This window comes from Dipodomys spectabilis, unplaced genomic scaffold (genome assembly GCF_019054845.1).
Source record: "Dipodomys spectabilis isolate Male_0828 unplaced genomic scaffold, ASM1905484v1 ptg000671l, whole genome shotgun sequence".
Lineage (NCBI taxonomy): Eukaryota > Metazoa > Chordata > Mammalia > Rodentia > Heteromyidae > Dipodomys > Dipodomys spectabilis.
In genome coordinates this window covers 112,323-132,896 of record NW_024871348.1, presented here as the reverse complement: position 1 = coordinate 132,896, position 20,574 = coordinate 112,323, and the positions used below count along the sequence as shown (strand labels likewise).

The 20,574-nt window shown below is 49.8% G+C and overlaps 1 protein-coding gene across 1 annotated transcript in view; it reads right to left on the bottom strand.

Moving 5' to 3' along the window:
- LOC122101668 (cat eye syndrome critical region protein 2) overlaps positions 1 to 17,460 on the bottom strand; it is an 80,233-nt gene extending 62,773 nt beyond the window's left edge. The window contains exon 1 of the mRNA XM_042672141.1: positions 17,335 to 17,460. Coding sequence (XP_042528075.1) covers positions 17,335 to 17,460 — 126 coding nt within the window. The remainder of the gene's footprint in view (positions 1 to 17,334) is intronic.
- Between the last annotated feature and the right edge of the window lie 3,114 nt (positions 17,461 to 20,574).

Below are 20,574 nucleotides of genomic sequence, written 5' to 3'. Positions count from 1 at the left end.
AGATCTGAGGATGACAGTTCAAAGCCAGCCTGGGCAGGAAAGTCTGTGAGACTCTCATCTCCAATAAACCACTAGAAAACCGGGAGTGGCACTGTGGCTCAAGCTGTAGAGCGCTCGCCTTGAGCTGAGGAGTGAAGGGACAGCGCCCAAGCCCAGAGTTCAAGCCCCACAACCGACCAAAAACAAAAAACAAAAAAACTGTCAATAGGCACATTTCAGAAACTAAATATCAGGAGCTGGGAATGTAGCTCAGTAGGAGAATGTATACTTAATATGCAGAAGGCCACCGGGTGCTGGTGGCTCACACCTGTAATCCTAGCTACTCAGGAGGCTGAGATCTGAGGATCACGGTTCAAAGCCAGCCCAGGCAGGAGAGACCGTGAAACTCCTATCTCCAATAAACCACCAGAAAACCGGAAGTGGCGGTGTAGCTCAAGTGGTAGAGTGCTCGCCTTGAGCTGAAGAGCTGAGGGACAGCACCCAGGCCCAGAGTTCAAGCTCCACAGACAAAAAAAAAAAAAAAAAAAAAAATGCAGAAGGCCCTGGGTTCCATTCCCAGCACTACAAAGGGGGGGGGGGGGGGGGGGAGAAGAAGGGAGGGGATGTTACAAACTTAATCACATTGTTAAGATCCAATGGTGAGGCCCAGTACTTGTATTTTACGCCTCCGCATTTCTAGTTATAATAGGTAAGAACACCAGTACTAGCCAACACTGGTGGTTCACATCTATAATCCAGTTGACTTGGAGGCTGAGATCTGAGGACGGAGCCAGTCCCCAGCAGGCAGGCAAATACAGGTGACCGTCGCTAAATTAACCCGAAAAAGAGTGGGTATGGTTCGAGTGGCTGAGCACCAAACCAAAGCAATGAATCCATCAACAACCAAAAACTCCTAGCTACTTAGAGATGAGAGAATCTAGGTTCAAATCTAGATCAGAGTCGTCTAAGACTGGATCTCCAAAGAGGGAGCAAAAGCTGGCGGTAGCTGGCAGTGGTAGAGTACCAGCCCATTGGAGCAAGACCACCACCAGGCCAGTCTGGACCACGGCACTGCCATGCACACACACAGACTCAACCTAACTATAAACCTCCACTGATGTCTTGCTTTTGTTTTCTCAACGTCGTTTTGTTCCTGCATCAGCCTTCACAACCTGCCACAACCTTGACAAGTTTCTAATGAACTTCTTTTTCAAGAGAAGGCTGTTTTAAATTTTGACGTGTACTTTAGCAGTGGTCTGGAATTTACAAGATAAATGGAGAGCCTAACGTCAGCCTTCGGATTTCCCTATCTTGTCTTACAGCTAACATTTCAAGTATGTGATCGACGGTAATAATGACTTGCAGGGAAACCTACGCTCGCATCCGACGCACATTGCATCACATCCTTGCGCTCAGGGGAGCTCCAGATGGACCCTTACACTAGATTGGACAGCAGGGACTGATGGACTTGTTCCAAAGCACTAAGCCACCATCTGCAGCCTTCTGTTAATTCCCTCCATCTCATCTGTCCCATTCCGAAATCTTTTTATATACCCATTGCACCAGTAACCAAGATTTGTCCTGCACCTAGCTCCTTCCCGTAAGGCAGAAATAAATATAATATTAAATTATTCTCAACTAAACATTATTTCACATTATTCTTTAAATCCTAAAACATTACTCTGTATTTAACAGCAAAAGTACCATGCAAGGCACTTTAGAGTACAGTACTCGGTCACTAATGACACAGAACTTGTCATGAAATGGTGAGAAAATTATCATTTTAGGCCATCTTTGTTCTGCGGCTAGGCTTGGCTCTCTCCTGGTTCTATTCCCAATTCAAGCCACGATCTGTTGTGTGAGCTGTACATTAAACCCAAATTATTTCTAACATCTTTTCCGACTCTTACTGTCTGCCGGACTCCAGAACGTGTTGGGGTTGCCTGTACACAATAAAGAGCATTCAACGTCAAGTGAGAGTCCAGCAATGGTGTCACTGGGGGCAGAGATGGGGTGTAGGGCTACTCAATCCATCAGGACAACCTCAAGTTTTCAAAGACTGCCTAGGCTACACCATGAGATACTGTTTCAGATAAAATCAATCAATCAATATATACAACCTGCAGTTCCTGGTGGTTTTTGTTGTTTTTCTGTGTATGCATGTGCACACCAGCACATCCAAGCACACATGTGCATTATCAGTACTGGGGCTCCAACTCAGGGCCTTTCACTCAGTTCTTTTGCTCGCAACTGGCGTTCTACCACTTGAGACAAACCTCCACTTTCGGCTTTTTGCCTATTATTTGGAAATAGAACTCTCACAGATTTGTCTGCCTGGGCTGACTTGGAACCATAATCCTCAGATCTCAGCCTGCTGAGTAGTTAGGATTCTAGGCAGGCATGAGTCACCAGGGCCCAGCTGTTGCTTCTTGCTTTGAGACAAGGTCTCATTACATGGACTAGAATTCACTATGTAGTAGCCTAGGTGAAGCTCACACTCACAACCCTCCTGCCTCAACTTCCCTAGTAACTGCTGGGTCACAGACATATACCTACACCCACAGTGATCACAGCTCTGCTTTTAGGAAATTATTTCTTTCACTTGTTCATTCATTCATTCAGTCAGTAAATATTTTCTGAGTCAATGTACAGAGAAGATGACAGACAGATCCTGTGGATATAAGTGTGAAGGAGATAAGATCCCTGCCGATAGGACCCATATTATTAGAGAATCATTTTCTTCAAGAGAAAACAGACGAACTGAAGAGAAAAAGCAGGAAGAAATGAGTTGGCAAAACAGGGAGAAGGTGAGATGTGAATGCTATTTTAAGCCTGGTGACCATAAATAAGAGATATCAGTAATGATGGAAGCTTACGGGTGGGAAATACTGTTCTCTTCATTTACTTATATTTGTTTATGGTGAAGGGAGTGGGGATTGAATTCAAAGGCCTCGTGCTTGCCAGGCAGGTACGCTACCTTCCACATCTCAGTCCTTTTTCATTTGTGCTAGTTTTATCTGGTTCTTGCTTGCTGCCTGGTTTTGTACCTGGGCCCCAATAGTACTGCACTAACTGGGAGATGATGCGTACCACCAACACGCAGCTTCTTCAGGTGAAGTAAGAAAGCTGGGTTGGATTCCTCAGCACCACACACACAGAAAAGGCTGGACGTGGCACTGTGGCTCAAGTGGTAGAGAGCTAGCCCTGAGCAAAAGCAGCTCAGGGACAGTGCTTAGGCCCTGAGTTCAAGCCCCAGGACTGGCGATGATGCTGATGACGATGATGATGATGATAATGCAATTAGATTGTATAAATTGCTGGGAGCAGTTCTGGAGATTCACATTCTAACCAAACTCCAGACAGGAGTATTGTAGAACAGGGTTTCTCAAGCTCATCACCACTGCCATCTGAGTCAGAGTTCTGTGTTTTGGAGGGCTGCCTTTATGGACTGTAAGATATCTGGCACTACCCCTGGCCTCTGCCGTCAGCACACACAGACTTCTCCAGAGTGAGAAAAATACTCCTGCCTCTAGACGGTGCTGTCAGAAGAGACCTGGCTTCTCTGTATCTTGATAGCCCATCTATATGAAACAAAGGCTGGCTGATTTTATGGTAAGGTCATCTTACACCCAGACAACTTCCATTCTCAAAGCCCAGCCCAGATTTTGCTCAGCACATTATCTGTGCCTTTTACAGCTTAGGGCCTTTCCCTTTCATCAATTACTAGCACCTGAAGGACTGTATGCAGTTTTACGTTTGTATTATTTGTGGACTTATACTTCCTATGATGCTTCCCTTTAAACCATATGAAACATCCCCCACATACACACAGCAGCCTGGGCAGCCAGCTAGGAAAGGGCACACAGCTCTGTACTTGTTTGTATGTCCAGTCCTTGGGCTTGAATTCAGGGCCTGTTGTCCTTCAGCTTTTTTGTTTTTGTTTTTGTTTTTGGTTGGCCATGGGACTTGAACTCTGGGCCTGGGCACTGCCCCTCAGCTCTTCAGCTCAAGGCTAGCGCTCTACCACTTGAGCCACAGTGTGTGCCACTTGTGGCTTTTTCCGTGTATGTGGTACTGAGGGATCGAACCTGGAGCTTCATTCATGCTAAGCAGGTCACATTCCCAGCCCTGTCCTTGAGCTTTTTGTGCTCAAAGTTAGTGCTGCTCTAACACTTGAGCCACAGCTCCACTCCCGGCTTGTTCTGGTAGTTAACTGGAGATAAGAGTCTCATGGATTTTCCTGCCCCGGCTGGCTTCAGGAAGGGGACCCTACAATTGAACTCTTCAGTCTGCCAAAATGCTAACTACGTAGGAAATGGAACTAATTCAGCTGTTTCTGGTGGTTTTTTGGGAAAAGAAAAAGTTCAACACCTTCCCAAACTTGTTCCCAGAGTGAGTTCTTTCCAAAGAGAAGTTTTAGCCCTCCCCTCCTTTCCTCTGGTGCCACAGTGACTCAAATACCCGTCTGCAAGTCATCTTTGACCCCTCAATGCCCAATGGCTGTTTTCCACTGTCATTCTCCTGTGTCTGGATTATTACTCAGCAATGCCAATCCTGTGACAAGGAGCAGAATCACTTTTTTTTTTTTTGGTCAGTCATGGGGCTTGAACTCTGGTCCTGGGCGCTCTCCCTGCGTTTTTTAGCTCAAGGCGAGCATTCTACTGCTTGAGCCACAGCACCACTTCCGGTTTTCTAGTGGTTTATTGGAGTCTCACGGACTTTCCTGCCTGGCCGTGATCCTCAGATCTCAGCCTCCTGAGTAGCTAGGATTACAGGCGTGAGCCACCAGAGCCCAGCAGAATTGCTCTTTTTTTTTTTTTTTTTTTGTCGGCCGTGGGGCTTGAACTCTGGGCCTAGGCACTGTCCTTCAGCTCTTCAGCTCAAGGCGAGCGCTCTACCACTTGAGCTACAGCGCCACTTCCAGTTTTCTGGTGGTTTATTGGAGATAGGAGTCTCACGGTCTCTCCTGCCCGGGCTGGCTTTGAACCGCGATCCTCAGATCTCAGCCTCCTGAGTAGCTAGGATTACAGGCGTGAGCCACCAGCGCCCGGCTCAGAATTGCTCTTAATACTTACTGACTTCCATCATTGGAGCCACCACACCTACCAGGAGCTTAGGGGTAGAGGAGAATCTGCAGTGATTACTGACATTTTATTATTTGCAGCCAGAAAAATCATACTTGATACACTTCTGAGTTCAATGTGCACAGGGTCGATCATTTAGTTCTACCCAGTGTTTCAATGGCAAATGACGATCTTCTTCTTTCACTCTGTTCCAGCCCGGCAACCAGTGCTAGATTTAACCTATACACAGGGCACACAAGAGTTCTTAGTCTAGAACTTTAAAAGTTTTTCCACTACATGAAGAAACATGACTAACAGCGAGCTGATACGCAAGGCTTACTACAGCAATGCCTCCGTGGTCTCTCTCTCGACCTCTTTTTCTACCGGTCTGTATAAGGAAATAACTCTGATCCTGCCAGCTTTGCTAACTTGCACACCACGAACTCCTGAGTCCCGGGAGCTCTTCACTCATCATCATTGCCTCCCCCTGAGCTACTGGTTGCTTTATAGATATAACATGGGTTTTCTACTATATTGTAACAGACCCTTCTTGATAAATTTCCCAAGGCAACGGTAATAATCCGTACAACTTTAGCATTAATAATGAAAAGAATGGAAAAGAGAAAGATTTAATTCCATTTTTACTTTAAAAAGTTCCATATTGGCTGGGAATGTGGCTCAATGGTTAGAGTGTTTGCCTAGTATGCATGAAGCCTGGGGTTTGATTCCTCAGTACCACATACACAGAAAAAGCTGGAAGTGGTGCTATGGCTCAAGTGGTAGAGAGTTAGCCTTGAGCAAAAAAAAGAAAAAAGCTCAGGGACAGTGCCCAGGCCCTCAGGTCAAGCCCCAGAACTGACCAAAAAAAAAAAAAGTTTCATATTACAGAAATGGAAATACAGGAATAAAGATGGTATCTATCCATCACTAATGTGAAAAATCCAGTCAGGAGGCTGTCAAGTAGATCCTTTTCCCTCCTGATCCCAGCATGACGCAAGCTGGTCTGGGTGCCGTTTGTAACACACAGAGATTGAGAAGGTCAGAAACAATAGATAAAAATCAGTACATGTGTAAGATACTCACTCAAATCAATACCAATCTAGGAGTGGGAAACTTTTCATTATGGCAACCTGAGAAATCTTTCTTTGAACACCTTTCCCTCCGTAAAGGTGTACCAAACGACTCCCATAAGTAGGATTATTTACAAACAATCTTTCGGGAAAAGAGAACACACAATGGAAATGGAAGAAAGGATTTAAAGTAGATCTGTTAATTTAACAGACTTTGTCAAGCAAATCCACTATTCCTAGTGTGCTATTTATTCTGCCTAATAGAACCAACACTCAGGGAAAAGGTAGTCATTAAAAAGGACTGGTCAGAAGGGGGAAAACACAGCAAACAAGCCAGCTTTAAAAGTTTCTCAATTTTAAGTGAGTTACTCTGAGGGACTTTAAAGTTTAACATAAAATATGAAGAAAGGATCATCATGGCCCCATCACTCCCCTATTTTCACTCTTTTGGGGGGCGGGGGGATGTTATGGATGGACGGAGGGGCATGAAAGACCAGGCGCAGTCTGCTATCACGTTAGGTTCAGGTTACCTACTGCCAAGTCACACAATTACTCCAGAAAACCTGCCTAAGGAGTGCGGGCTGCCTGTCAAGGTTACAAGCTGTCCACTGCAGCGTAAGATTTACAAGAAAGTGACATCATGTAAACCTCATAAAGGTCGCATGGTGTCAGGAACTTTAAACGAGAAAATAAATACTATCCTCCATCTAGTTTTGTATACTAATTTCAAGTCAGCATACATAAATACCACACAGCACACAAGAGCATTACCGTAAGGGGTCACTTGCTCTGTGAAGAAAACACTGCTTTTGGCTGTGAAAGTAACTGATTTCACACGAGCCTATTTACACAAATTCTAGGATTTTAGCACCTTAATGCAGACCAGAACTCTACCCCTCCTCCACCAACCCCAGAGCAAGTCCCAGGACATCAGGAGAAGAACACAACAATGGAGTGAAGAGAAAACAAAGGCAGGGGGTTCAGGACTTAACCCCAGCTGAGAGAGAGAGAACAGCATTGTGGCTCAGAGGGCCAATGCTTGCCTGGCAGTTGCAAGACCCTGGATTCAATACTCAGCACCAAGCCTTTGGCCTTCATCTGTAAGGACCAAATGAAATAGCCCAGACAAGACTAGGTGATAGGTGCTTCCAGAAAAGACAAGAGCCACGGGTAAGAGGAAAATACTGCCTTGATGTTCTGTAATATGTTCCCTCAAGAAGCTCAAACTCTTCGCACAAGTACACTAGGCTGCCTCGGTCCCCACCACAATGCCATCCTCTCTAGACACCATCTACCCAGGGTAGATACCACCTTGGTATCTTTGCCTGGAAACCCAACGACATTCAAGAAATCATGAACGATTATTAGAGTTCTGTCATTTTGAAACGGATGGGAAAATGAATGTGTTATGTGTCCGGAACACATATTATCACCACCACCGCGCGCGCGCGCGCGCGCGCGCGCGCGCGCGCGCGCACACACACACACACACACACACACACTCTCTCTCTCTCTCTCTCTCTCTCACTCTCTCTCTCTCTCTCTCTCTCCAACTCAAGTCTTGAACTTTTGACCTGGTTGCAGCTGAGCTGAACCCCCTCCCAGGTCCACCAGGGCACCGGCTCCAGGGCTGACAAGAGTGCTGGCGGGCAATGGCCGCAAGGCCGCAACAGCACAAAGCAGCCAGCCTGCCGCGAAGGCCTTTATAGAAAGAGCCAGGCAGCTTCACATCTCCCTCCCTACTGCTCCTAAACACGCTTCTTTAATGATTCCCCAAGAAAGGAATAAAACCTAACATCTGTTTCCCAGGTTTACTGACCTGTACAACCACTGACAGCATGCAAATCTGGAAGCCTCACAACTTCCTTCAATTTCTCTAAATGCGAACACTGAAGAGTTTGAATGGGGGGAAGGGGGATATCACTGTTTTGTAGTGTAGAGCCAGGGACCAGTCCCCCACCCCCGAGGACATCTCATGTTGGCATCTGGCTTGCTTTTACACGGATGTGAATTCTATCTTGCTTAATTTTGTGGAACACTATCAGGACAGCCTAAAATACAACTGGGCGGCTCAGTACAAGCCACCATCTGCCCTGTGACCAGGTGAGGCTCAGGGCTGGATTCCTGGTGTGCTAAGGGTCCAGAATGAGGACTGGCCAAGCACAAGAAACACGCATGTGCAGCGCAGAGACGTGGGGGGTGGGGGGGCGCGCCACCAGCCAAATGGGTTTCCATCTAGCTGGTGTGACACACACCCTTTCTTTCAGGGCTCCGGTCGCACATGCACCATTCTGCCACATGCCCTGTCCCTGAGCTCACTCTGAAAAGGAACCACAACTGGACTGCAGGTCATCTCTCTGCCATTGAGTCTGGGTTTCAGATGGCTCATCCGTGCAAGAATTTTATGTTAGATGAACTCTAGGTATTTCACAGACCCCAAACTCCGTGATTTTAGGAGTGTTTTTGAGCATGCATAACAAGCATGGTGGAGAACCCTGGTCAGGATCCATACCACCAAGTAACGTTCTACCAAATGAAACCTACAAATCCATCCTCGGCACATCTGAACTAGGGATTTTTTTTCTTTCTGTTCAATGTCCAAATTACTTTTAAAATAGCTTCCGAGGCTTAAAGATTAACCTTTTCCTCAAGTAAACCTAAAATTGTGAGGAATTCTGGAGGACAAATGTCTTAATACTATCTTTTGCCCTTCTTTCACTCCTCCTTGTTCTGTTGTATTTGAGATTCTCGTACATAGAACCAAGAATAAACCCAGGTCTAGTTTGTGGTTTGCCTATCCTCCATGCTGCAACCTCAAGTATGAAACTGGGACCTCTCCAGAGAATGGTGTCACCCACCCTCATATTTTCATTTTTCACTGGGTGCTGTTCATTGCTTTTTTGTTGTTCTGTCTTCATATTAGCCTCTAGCAAACACTAGCCCACATCTGTCGAAAACATGGGCTCAGTGTCTTTCTCAGTAGTTCTTACTGTTAAAAGAGCAATGGTCTAGGCCGAGGAGGTGGCTCAGTGGTAGACTGCCTGCCTAGCATGCATGAAGCCCTGGGTTTGATTTCTCAGTACCACATACACAGAAAAGGCCAAAAATGGCTCTGTGTCTCAAGTAGCAGAGAGCGGCTCAGGGATAGAGCCCAGGCCCTGAGTTCAAGGCCTAGGACTGGCAAAAAAAAAAAAAAAGGAACAGGCTCAGGATCTTTGTGATTCTTTCCTCAGCAATGCTATTTGGGGCCAGATATACCTTTTAGTGAGGAGCAGCACCATAAATTAAACTACAGTGACTAAGGGATGGGCCTCGCTCCGTGTGCAACGCTGGGCTTTATTTCTTACAACCCATTGACAGACTTCATCCAGGACTTACTGATTTGCTTATTATCTGGCTCATTCTACGAAAAAGGCAGTTATTTTTTGTGTTGTGTTTACAAGTTTCACACCAGCACTTACTCGGCCTAAAACACAAAGGATGCTTTATAAATATTTGCTGAAAGAAACATCAACTCTCCCCGCTGTAATCCTAGCTACTCAGGAGTCAGAGGTCTGAGGATCACGGTTCAAAGCCAGCCCAGGCAGGGAAGTCCATGAGACTCTTACTTTTGCCAGTCCTGGGACTCGAACTCAGGGCCTGGACACTGTCCCTGAACTTCTTTGGCACAAGGCTAGCACTCTACCACTTGAGCCACAGAGCCACTTCCAGCTTTTCTGTGTGTGGTACTGAGGAGGTGAACCAGGGCTTCATGCATGCTGGGCGAGCACTCTACCACTAAGCCACATTCCCAGCCTCTCCACGAAACTCTCATCTCCAAGGAACTACCAGAAAACCTGGAAGTGGTGCTGTGGTTCAGGTAGTAAAAAGGTCACCTTGAGCTGAAGAGCTCAGAGACCGTGCCCCAGGCCCTGGTTCAAGCCCCAAGACCAACCACAACAACAACCACCACCAAAGAAATAGGAACTCAGCTGGATGGTGGTGGCTCATGCTTATCATCCTAGTTATTCAGAAATCTAAGATCCGAGGATGGCAGTTCAAAGCTAGCCTCAGGCAGGAGAATCCAGGAGACTTTTTTAATCAATTGTGAAGCTTCTTAACTCAGGGCCTCCCATACAGTCTTGATCTTTTCTGCTCAAGGCTAGAGCTCTACCATTTTGAGCCACAGCACCTCTTCTGGTTTTCTGGTGGTTCATTGGAGGTAAGAGTCTCCCAGACTTTCCTGCCTGGGCTGGTTTCAAACCTTGATCCTCAGATCTCAACCTCCTGAGTATTACAGATGTGAGCCACTAGCACCTTGGAGAAGATAGCTAACCTTGAGCAAAAGAGCTCAGGGATAGGGGGACAAGATAGAGGGGAGGGGTCAGGGAGATGAGGGGAGGGAGGAAGAGAATGAGAGAGAGAGAGAGAGAGAGAGCGGACAAGAGAGAGGAAGAAACATGATCTTGCCCCTGTACTCAGTTTCGGTAGAAGGCTTAAAAAAGATCTTCTGGCCAGGTACTGGTGGCTCATGCCTATAATCCTAGGTACCCATGAGGCTAAGGCCTGAGAATAATAGTTCAAAGCCAGCCAGGACAGGGAAGTCTGTGAGACCCATCTCCAATTAACTACCAAAAACCACGAAGTAGAGCTGTGCTCAAGTGGTAGAGTGCCAGCTGTGGCCAAAGACTAAGGGACAGTGCTCAAGCTCCAGTACCAGCATACACAAAAGAAAAAAGGAAAGAAAGGGAGGAGAGGGGGAGAGAGGAAGGAAGGGAAGGAGGGAGGGAGGGAAGAGAGAGGGAGGGGAAAGAGAAGAGAAAGACAGAGACAAGACAGGACAGGACACCTGGGCTCTGGGAGCTCAGGCCTGCAATCCTAGCTACAAAGCAGGCTGAGATCTGAGGATCATAGTTCAAAGTCAGCCCAGGCAGGAAAGTCTGTGAGGCTCAGGTGGCAGAGCACCAGCCTTGAGCAAGAAAAGCTCAGAGACAGCACCGAGCACCAGTACAAAAACAAAGGCCAGTATGTTTCAATTAAAATAGTTTCAATTAAAATAGTTCAACAGTACAGCACCTGCCTGTCTAGTACACTAGAGACCTTCTTTCTTGATCCCTAGTCCTGCCAGGAAAAAAAAAAAAAAAATACATGTTTCCTCACTCAGTCCACTACATCTAGTCATCATGAAATGAATACCCTAATCAGGGTTAACTTATTATTTCCTGTAGTTGAGGCCTCTTAAACTTTAACCTCCTTCAGAATTGATTAAAATGTTAAACCACAAACACACTGCCAGCAGACTGTGTATAAGTATACGAACTCAAAAATCTACCGCCCATCCTTTGGCACCATGTTTAGGAACTGTTGATTGTATTTTTAAGTTCCTCCTAACCTTTAGTCTTTTTTTTTGGGGGGGGGGGGCAAAAAGGGAGGAGCCAGTCTTAGGGCTTGAACTCAAGAGCCTGGGCACTGTCCTTGAGGTGATTTTGCGCTCTACCACTTGAGCCACAACACCACTTCTGGCTTTTTCTGTGTATGTGGAACTGAGGAGTGGAACCTAGAACTTCATGCACACTAGGCAAGCACTCTACCACTGAGCCACATTCAGTACTTATTTTAATCTGCAAATTCATGGCTTGTGCTCCCAGTAAGGAGTTAATCCAAGGAAATACCAAGTATAACATTCAAGACTCAGCATATTATACCCAGGTGATCGTGCGGGTTCAGTAAGGGACTTTAAACCACATAAAACCACAATCAGAGCCCAACACCAACCAGTGGCTCATCTATAACCCTAGTTACTCAAGAAGCTGCTGGCTGAGAATCAAGGTTACAAGCTAACCAGATACACCAGCAGAAAAGTTCAAGAGACTTTTATCTCCAATTCTCCAGCTCCACTGATAGAGAGCCAGCCATGAACAAAAAAGCCTAGTAAGATTCAAGGCCCAGACTTCAAGCCACAGTACTAACCAAAAAAGAAAGAACTAGAAAGAGACACAGCAAAACTAAAGATTAGGTTCTCAAAGGCAAGAAGCTCATTAAAAGATACAAGAAAGCAATCCATTAATTTTCATTATCCTGCTACCATAAGAACTACATAAATGATTCTACATGAACATTTCCAGTTCCCTAGAGGTACTGAGACACACTTTGTGATAAACCTTGGATCAGACCACTGAAAAATCTCCCTTATCAAGTAAGGCACTAGTTTCTGACAAGACAACTTGGTTAGGGGAACGTGCTAAATCTTTGAAGAAGAGACCAATTAACTTTTCTCTTTGGAGTCAACAAAACTTAGCCAACCTAACCACTAAAATATTAAGCAATTACATAATGCTAGATTAAATAGTATACAAGCTGGGCACAAGCCGGGTGGCTCACGCCTATAATCCTAGCTCCTCAGAAGAAAGATTTGAGGATCACAGTTTGAAGCCAGCCTAAGCAGAAAAGTCCATGCGACTCTTATCACCAATTAACCACCCCAAAATCAGAAGTGGAGCTGTGGCTCAAAGTGGTAGAGCACTAGCTTTGAGCACAAAAGCTTAGGGACAGCACCCAAGCCCCATGTACAATAAATAAACAAACAAACAATTGTGGCTCTGAGCTACTTTTTTCTTTTTCTGGCCTTAGGGCTTGAATTCTGGGCATGGGCGCTTCAGCTCTTTAGCTCAAGCCAGCGCTCTACCACTTGTTCCACAGTTCCGGTTTTCTGGTGGTACACTGAAGGTAAGAGTCTCAGGGACTATCATGCCGGGACTGTCTTTGAATCCAGATCCACAGATCTCAGCCTCCAGAGTAGCTAGGATTACAGACCTGAACCACTGGCACCCTGCTCTGAGCTACTTATTAACTGCCAATCTTCAGACAGGACAGTTATGAGCCTAACTGATATTATCTACTTCTATATAAAGCACACAGTAGGTACTTAATGATGCCAACGATTTAATTCAGTGTCACTAATCCACTGTCTTAACCACCCGCAAACTTCAGTCTCCTATGAAAAAATCCCTACTGTATGACACAAATACATTGTGAACATATTTATGAACTTATAAATATGCAATAGGCTACAACGTTACAAGTTTTTAATCTCATGGGTGATAGTGGGTTATTTCAAATTTTTACGTTTTTTTGCTATAACGTTCAAGCTTTATATAATTTTATGCATTTGTATGTGTGCCCATATTGGGACTTGAACTCAAGGCCCAGGCAATTATCCCTAACCTTCTTTTGCTTGAGGTCAGGACTCTTATTACTTGAGTCGAAGCTCTACTTCTAGCCTCTGCCCCCTCTTTTCTAAAATAGTTTATTGGAGATAAGAGTTGCACGGACTTTCTACCCCAGCTGGCTTTGAATCACTAACCTCAGATCTTGGCCTCCTGAGAAGCTAGGATTACAGGCGTGAGCCACTACCACCTGGCAATTTTATATTATTATTTTTTAAACCACAATTAAACAATGTAAAGGATCATTAACCGTATACTCAGATTTCTGGACTGATGATTACAAACACTTATTTAGGGCACAGAAACATTGAAGTCCTTAGACATATCTCCAAGCCAGGTGCTGGTGGCTCACGCCTGTAATACTAGCTATTTAGGAGGCTGAGATCTGAGGATCACAGTTCAAAGCCAACCTGAGCAGAAAAGTCTCTGAGACTCTTATCTCCAATTAACCACCAGAAAACAGGAAGTGGCACTGTGGCTCAAAGTGGTAGAGCGTTAGCCTTCAGCTCAGGGGCAGCACCCAGGCCCACAGTTCAAAGCACCAGGATCAACCAAAAAAAAAAATCTCCAAATGATAAGAGGCTAAGGAGTTTAATGGTAGAAGCCTCGATAGCATGAGACCATGTGTCCAATCTCCCAGCTCCCAGCACCAGGGGAAAAAAAAGTATGTTGCCTTTCCTCAAGAAATCCTCTATATTCAAGGCTGCTAACGAAGTAAAAATATTTTTAGCATGCCAATATAAAAACATCAGCCCTTCAAATATGAGTGATTGCTTCACATTAGATAAAATAGAAGCCAAGTCCTTGAGCGTTCTATAAATCCAAATGTTCAGCCAGGTGATCAAGAGTTAAAAAGAGAGGAAGAGATCTGTCCCACAGGTGAAAACTGGCTTCCTTTAAAATAAAATAAAATAAAACACGGGCTGGAAAGGTGGCTCAGTGGTAGCGCTTGCCTACCATGCATGAAGCCCTGGGTTCAACTCCTCAGTTCTACATACACAGGAAAAGCCAGAAGTGGCGCTGTGGCTCAAGTGGTAGACTCTTTTCTACTATAACCATGCCAGGCTGGCTTGTTAGCTACTCTGGAGGCTGAGATCTGAGGATCCTGGTTAAAAGCTAATCAGGGCATGAAAGTCTGTAGGACTCTTACCTCCAATTAACCACCAAAAAGCCTGAAGGGGATCCTTGACTCAAGTGGCAGAGTGCTAGCCTTGAGCACAAAAGTTCAGGGACAGCACCCAGGCTCTGAATTCAAACCACAAGAATGACACCAAAAAAATTTTAAAGCCAGGCTGGGGCAGAGCTCAAATGTTAGAGCTCCAGCAGTGAGCAAGGAAATTGAGAGGCTGTGAGTTCAAGCCGCCATTAGAGAAGAAATGATATCCAACTTCTACCTGGTATTATTCACCATTTCTATCTTTGTTATTTTTTTTGGGGGGGGGGGGGGGAATCCGGTCGTGGGGCCTGGGCGCTGTCCCTCAGCTCTTCAGCTCAAGGCTAGCGCTCTACCACTTGAGCCACAGTACCACTTCCGGCTTTTTTCGTTTTGCTTATGTGGTGCTGAGGAATCGAACCCAGGGCCTCAGGCATGCAAAGCAAGTGCTCTACCACTGAGCCACCTTCCCAGCCCACCATTTCTATCTTTTCAAGTTGCTGTACATTACCACTGTAGGGCCTAGGACCTAACCTAGGACTCTTTTCTTTCTTTCTTTGCCAGGTCTGGGGCTTGAACTCAGGGCCTGGGCACTGTCCCTGAGCTTCTTTTTGCACAAGACTTAGCACTCTACATTTGAGCCAAAGCACCACTTGCGGCTTTTTCTGTTTTATGTGGTGCTGAGGAATCGAACACAGGACTTCATGTATTCTAGGCAAGCACTCTACTACTAAGCCACATTCTCAGCCAGATTTTTTTCTTAAACAGTCAGGCCAATAAACTATTTGATATTTTTTAATTACCTAAGAAGAATGAAAATCAATTACACTGAATCAAAACTGATTAGTGTCCTCAGTTCTTCACAGTTGAGTAAAGTTTGGTAGACAACTAATTCAACATTTCTCAACTTTTCAAAAAAAAAAAGCTCTATTTAAAACATATCCAGATCGCCCATCATCCTAGCTCCTCAGGTGGCTGAGAGATCTGAGGATCATGGTTTGAAGCCAGCCTGGTCAGAAAAGTCTGTGAGAAGACTCTTATCTCCAATAAATACCAAAAGTCAGAAAATGGAGCTGTGGCTCAAGGGGTAGAATACAAGCCTTGAGCCAAAAAAAAAAAAGCAGCAGCTCAGGGAGTTCGTGCACACGCGCGCACACGCGCACACACACACACACACGCACACACACAAAGGGGGGCATATCAAAATAAATACACATGATCTCCGATAGAGATACAAGAACCAGAGCGTTTAAGTAAGTAGGTTGCCTAACGTCTCCAAAGAAAAAGAAGTGTGAAGAATACTTACAGGGCGTACATGTTGGAATCTAAATAGGTATCTGAGGTGAGTGTTTTTCAAATTGCATATATTTTAAGTGAAAAGAAAAAAGTTACTCCCAAGGAAGACTAGAATTAGAAGACACTTCGGGTGTCTGCGCGAGTCACTGTGTAAGCTACAATCACTTCTCATTTCTCCTTTAAATAGACTTGGCCTCTTCAAACAATCTGCATTTCTCTTTAGGAAGGGAGCCCGCTAACACTCAGAAGCCACGCACGTGCAGGACCCGGGACGAACCATTCCCAGGCTGCTGGGAGCATGGCTGTCTTCAGGCTGAAATGAGCCGACCTCTCCTTTTCCATCCACAAAACGGGCGCACGGGGACCGGGGACCCGGGGCGTTCCCCCCAAGGCTCTCCTGACCCGCGCATCCTCTCCACGGTCCCTGGGAGCCCGCGGGGGGGGGGGGGGGGGTGCGCGGGGTGCGGGGCCCGGCGGCCTCCACGAGAGACGCAGCCCTGATTCACTGGCCGTCCTCTGGGTGTTTTTTTTTCTGCTGACCCACTAAGGAAATTCAGAACATTCGGGAGTAACTGTCAGAAAACAAACCACCAACCATTCCTCCAACCACCCACCCACCCACATCCACCCACCCACCCACATCCACCCACCCACCCATCCACCCACCCATCCACATCCACCCACCCATCCATCCACATCCACCCATCCACCCACCCACATCCACCCATCCACATCCACCATCCACCCACCCACCCATCCACCCATCCACATCCACCCATCCACCCACCCATCCACATCCACATCCACCCACCCACCCACATCCACCCACCCACCCCTCCCTCCCTCCCTCCCTTCTTCCCTCCCTCCCTCCCTCCCGCGGACTCCAGGCACGCGAGCCTCGGCTGCCCGGATTCTAGGGACGGGGCTCCCACCGAGAAGAGGGAAAGTCGTTAGAAAACCACCCGGTACCACAGCGCCCTCCCCCTCCCCTCCTTCCTCCTCCTCCCTCTCTTCCTCCTCCTCCCCCACCCCCCTCCGCCGGCGGCAGCCCGCAACTTCCCCGCATTGTCCCGCGCGCCGCGGGAGCTCGGGCCGCCGGCGCCTGGGTCCCCGCCTCTCCCGGCCGGCGCTCGCCGCCCCGGCTCCGGGCGCGCGGCTTCCCCCGCGGGGCCGGGCGGGCGGGGGGCGGGCGGGGGAGGGGGGGGGGATCAACACCACCACAACAACACAACAACAACACAACACCACAACATCAACACAACAACAACAACAACACAACAACAACACAAAAGCCGCGCAAGTTTGCAGCCCGGGGCCGGGCCGGCGCGGCGGGAAGAGGCGGCCCCGGGAGCGCCCCCCCCCCCGCCCGGAGTTGGCGGCCGGGCCCCGCCGCCGCCGCCGCCTCGCTGCGGGCGGACGAGCTCCGGCGGCCCCGGGGAGGCTCGCGGCGCCGCCCGCCCGCCCCGCTCCCCCGCGGCCCCACAAAAGCAGGCTCGGCCCGGCCCGCGCGCGGGCGCCGCCGCCGCCGGGCGTCCCGGGGCGCGCAGAGCGCCGGCCGCGCCGCTCACCTCGATCTCGAAGTCCGGCAGGCGGAAGGCGGTGCGGAAGAGCGAGCAGAAGTGCGCGATGGCCGGCACCTCCCACCAGGAGCGGAGCTCGCCCAGCCCCGCCGCGCCGCGCTCCTCCGGGCACATCGCCGCGCCGGCCCGCGCCCGCGCGCGCGCTCGGCGGCCGGGGCGCCGCGGCCCCGGCCCCGGCCCGGCCCCGCGGCGGCGCCTCCGCGCCTCGCGCCGGCTCCCGCCGCGGCGCCCGCGGCTCCGCGCGACCTGCGGCTGAGGCGCGCGGCTCGGCGGGGCCGGGCCGGGGCGGACCGCTTCGCGGCGGGCCGGGGGTGGGGGGGGCGGCGGCGGCGGCGGGGCCGAGTCTCCCAGGCGGCCGCGGCTCGGGCTGTCGGCGGGGTCCGCGCTCGCCCCGTCCCGCGGCGGCGCTGCGGCCGCCCCCGGTCCCGCACAATATAATCCACTCAGCGCCGGGGAAAACAGATGGGGCCGGGGGCGGGGCCGCGGCCGGAGGGGCGGGGCCGCGGCCGCGGAGGGGCGGGGCCGCCACGCGGAGGGGCGGGGCCTGCGCGCCACAACAACAACCCCGCCCACCCCCGGCGCAGCCGGCGCGGCGCGGCGCGCGCGAGCGGGGGCGGAGGGGAAGGGGGCGTGGCGGAGGGCAGGAAGGGGCGGGGCCTGCGCCGGTCCCCCCCCCCTCGCCGGCCGCGGCCCCCAGGGTCGTCCGGGCGCGCCGGCTCTCGCGAGGCCCCGCGGGGTCGGCCCGCTCCTCCCTCGGCCCCCGGCCGCGCACGTGCGGGAGGGAGCGCGCCGAGGCCGGCGCCGGCCCCGGGACGGCGGGGTCCCGCCGGAAAGAGCAAGGAGTCAGACCCGGCCCGGACGCGGGGGGCCGCGGCGCCCACCGGGCCTGACCGCGGCCAGGTGCCCTCCGGCAGGGAAGGCCGGCCCGGCCCGACCCCCGGCCCGCGAGCCGCCGTGCCCCGCGCTGGGAGGGTGCGGTTTGAACTCAGGACTCGCACGCGCACCCCCAGATCCCCACAGGGTCCTCCATGTGCGCCCCAGCCTGCGAAGGCAATCCTACAAGCGCCTCTGTCCCGCCTACCTCGGAGGGCCCCTCAATGGTCACAGCCACACCACCACACGGTGCACACCACGCACAGATCTGCGTCTGCACATGTGCACAGTGGTCACAGCCACACCACCACACGGTGTGCACACCACACACAGATCTGCGTCTGCACATGGCACAGTGGTCACAGCCACACCAACACAAGCGTGTGCACACCACGCACAGATCTGCGCCTGCACATGGCACAGTGGTCACAGCCACACCAACACACGTGTGTGCACACCACGCACAGAACTGTCTGGACATGTGCACAGTGGTCACAGCCACACCACCACACGGTGCACACCACGCACAGATCTGCGTCTGCACATGTGCACAGTGGTCACAGCCGCACCACCACACGGTGCACACCACGCACAGATCTGCGTCTGCACATGTGCACAGTGGTCACAGCCGCACCACCACACGGTGCACACCACGCACAGATCTGCCTGCACATGTGCACAGTGGTCACAGCCACACTACCACATGCGTGTACACACACCACGCACAGATCTGCGTCTGCACATGTGCACAGTGGTCACAGCCACACCACCACATGGTGCACACACACCACGCACAGATCTGCGTCTGCACATGTGCACAGTGGTCACAGCCACACCACCACACGCGTGTACACACACCACACACAGATCTGCGTCTGCACATGTGCACAGTGGTCACAGCCACACCACCACATGCGTGTACACACACCGCGCACAGATCTGCTTCTGCACATGTGCACAGTGGTCACAGCCACACCACCACACGGTGCACACCACGCACAGATCTGCGTCTGCACATGTGCACAGTGGTCACAGCCACACCACCACACGCGTGTGCACACCACGCACAGATCTGCGTCTGCACATGGCACAGTGGTCACAGCCACACCACCACACGGTGTGCACACCATGCATAGATCTGCGTCTGCACATGTACACACCTGATCAAACTCAATCCCGCCACTCACCAGTGACTCCCCTCTGTTCATGAGAATCCCATCCGGCCTCCTAACTGCCATCCTCCCTCCCCAGCCCTTCCAACCCAGGGCTGATCTCCTCCTGCCAAACTGGTGCCTACACCCAGGGGCTTACCCCACCTCCTCCCTTCTGGCTGGGCTGGTCCCCTGCCACCCGCAGAGGGACTGCCCTGCCTGACTCCTGCCCAGCCCTTCCGGTGTCCTCCTTCCAGTGGTACGCAAGCCTTTTACCGTGACTGCCGTTACCCTTTCTTCTCTAGTAGAGTACATTTTTAGGGGAGATCCTCCCTGACATGTGCCAACTGAGTGATTCATTTGTATAATGATATGAGTCATGTCACCTACCATAAGAAATTCAGGCCAGATGCCAGTGGCTCGTGCCTATCATCCTGGTTACTCAGGAGGCTGAGATCTGAGGACTGTGGTTCAAAGCCAGCCTGGGCAGGAACGTCCATGAGACTCTTATATCCAATGAACCCCCAGAAAATCAGAAGTGGAGCTGTGGCTCAAAGTGGTAGAGTGCTCATCTTGAGCGAAAAAGCTCAGGGACAGCGCCCAGGCTATGGAGTTCAAGCTGCATGAGACAAAATAAAAAGTGGTAGAGAGCTAGCCTTGAGCAAAAAGATCTCAGGGACAATGCACAGGCTATGAGTTCAAGACCCACAACCACCACCAACAACAACAAAAAAAAAAAGCAAGAAATTCAAAACTCCTCAAAGCCTAGTATGACTTACCTCCCTCCCTTGCCCTCTCTTCCTCCTCTCCTTCCTCCCTCCCTCTCTTCCTCTCTTCTACTCTCTCCTTCCTTTCCGTTCTCCCCCAGTGCCTTCCTCCTTCTCTTAGCCTCCCTCCTTCCCTGAATTGTTTGAAGGAAGAAAGTATTAGAAACTACAGGATATAATTTATTGACAAAGTTTAGGATAAAAGAAATATATGGGAAGGTGGCTCAGTGGTAGAATGCTTGCTTCGCATGCATGAGGCCCTGGGTTCAATTCCACAGCACCACATAAGCAGAAAAAAGCCAGAAGTGGCACTGTAGCTCAAGTGGTGGAGGTCAGCATTGAACTGAAGAGCTGAGGGACAGTGCTCAGGCCTAGAGTTTGAACTTGAGCCCTATGACCAACAAAAAAAAAAAAAGAAGAAGAAGAAGAAGAAAAAA